Below are 1,988 nucleotides of genomic sequence, written 5' to 3' on the forward strand. Positions count from 1 at the left end.
CATGGCCCTACTGCAAGCTTGCCGCTTCTCTACTTTTATCAGAATTGCCGGTCTACAGATTCCCTCCACCTTCAAATGTCCGATCAGACCGAAAACCCTACTTTCAGAAAGTCTGGCCGTCTCACTTGGCAACCTTCTGCTGGCTCTGGCACGAAGACCGGGAATCAAGTGCGCCGTGTGTCTTGTTGATGAAATGGATATATTTTCTCTGAGGTCCCAAGAGCTGTAACGAAGCATAGTAGGGGGAAGAGCAACGCGGCACACGGAGAGGAACCATCACGCGAGGATTACCTGATTTTGATATCACAGACGCCCGAAGGCCTGACCGACTCAAGAATCTGCCCTGGAATCGACCCGTAGAAACGTGGGGTGGTCAAAGTGCCCACACGAATCCAGGACGATTCCCTTTGACAGAATCGCTGCAGAATCGCTCGACGAACCGTCCTCCGAACCGCCATCTTTGACTACCCCTAATGAACCCACGGGAAGTGCGCCCGTGAAGACCGATCGGCGTACATGGCATTGTTCTAGGTGCATACTCAATTGCGCATGCATGGTAGGTCTCAGTGCAGTCCCCTCCCACTGCTCTTTGTTCAGTATCTCCGCTCGGAGATAACAGGCAGCAACGCTCAAACGTGATCCTGGACGCCTGCCACGAAAAAGATACTTAAGGAGCGACAACGAACCCCAGATGTATGACCTACACACCTATTGGGTAGCTTACTCACACTCTTCAACTCACTCGATATGCCAGCCATCTCCACCGGGAACGTGCTCATGACTGGAACCAACGGCTTCATCGGTTCGTGGGCGCTGAAATTGTTCCTCGAGTCGGGCTTCACTGTCAAAGCTCCTGTCCGTAGCGAAGGCAAGGCATCCTACCTCGAGAAGGTGTTTAGCGCATATGGCGACAAGCTCGAGTTCGTAATCATCCCGGATATCACCAAGGTACGTTATGGCCTCTACCTCACTGTCATCGCATGTCAAGGGCTCCGGAGACTGATTTGACATTCCTTATCGTTCTCTAACCTCAGGAAGGAGCTTTCGACGCAGCCACTGTAGGCGTGGACGCGGTCATTCACATCGCTTCCCCCGTAGGCCTCGACGCAGACCACCCGGACGAACAGATTATCCCCGCCGTCAACGGTACCCTCGGTGTCCTCCGCTCCGCTGCCAAAGTGCACTCGGTCCAGCGGGTGGTCTATATATCCTCTTGCTCCGCCGTTTTGGATCCGACAGCGACTGGGCCGAGAGTATATAACGAGAACGACTGGAACGAGCACGATGTGGACACCTGTCAGAGGGAGGGTCGCGCGGCTCCTCAGCACGCTAAGTACTGCGCAAGCAAGACACTTGCGGAGCGCAGCGCGTGGAAGTTCTGGAAAGAGAACAAGGAGAAGGGCGCGATCGGATGGGACCTGGTCTCGCTCTGTCCGCCTTGGGTCTTCGGGCCGGTCATCCACGAGCACGAGGGAGGACCGGACGGCTTGAACCCCTCGAATAAGGCACTCCATCAGGAAAAACTCCCCGCGCGAATTCACAGAAAATTAGTGCTAATGTCAACTAATGACGCCCGTGACCATTGGTGGTCTTATATCTCGAGATTTGCGCGCTGGATGAGTTCCTTGAAGGTAATAATAGGCACACATACTTTACTGCAGGCCCAAAAATCAAGGACTGTATGCTCAGAACACGTACAAGGCAAGAGAGACCATCTCTGCGTCTTTCCCAAGTCAATTGAAGCCTGCCCTAAGTACGGGCGCTCACACCACAGCCGCATCCCATTGCGCGCTCGACGCTCCGTTGCCACGTCTCTCCTTCCGACATCAGTGTGCCCACCCAACCTTTCCTCCTTCTTTTCACCGCTACATACGGGAGTGGCCAGTTTGACTGGTGGGTGATCTAGTACTAGCGGACATGGTGGTATGAGAGTGATACTACAGAAGCTGGGGTCCAGGTGAGTTGTAAGATACCATGCTGCATAGCAA

The 1,988-nt window shown here is 54.1% G+C and overlaps 1 protein-coding gene across 1 annotated transcript in view; it reads left to right on the forward strand.

Moving 5' to 3' along the window:
* Positions 1-747: 747 nt before the first annotated feature.
* Positions 748-1,988, forward strand: part of DICSQDRAFT_147014 (NAD(P)-binding protein) — a gene marked incomplete at both ends in the record, with an annotated part of 2,305 nt that continues 1,064 nt past the window's right edge. The window contains 2 exons of the mRNA XM_007365579.1: positions 748-948; positions 1,035-1,558. Of these exons, the coding sequence (XP_007365641.1) occupies positions 748-948; positions 1,035-1,558 (725 nt within the window). The remainder of the gene's footprint in view (positions 949-1,034; positions 1,559-1,988) is intronic.

This window comes from Dichomitus squalens, assembly GCF_000275845.1.
Source record: "Dichomitus squalens LYAD-421 SS1 unplaced genomic scaffold DICSQscaffold_13, whole genome shotgun sequence".
Classification (NCBI taxonomy): Eukaryota; Fungi; Basidiomycota; class Agaricomycetes; order Polyporales; family Polyporaceae; genus Dichomitus; species Dichomitus squalens.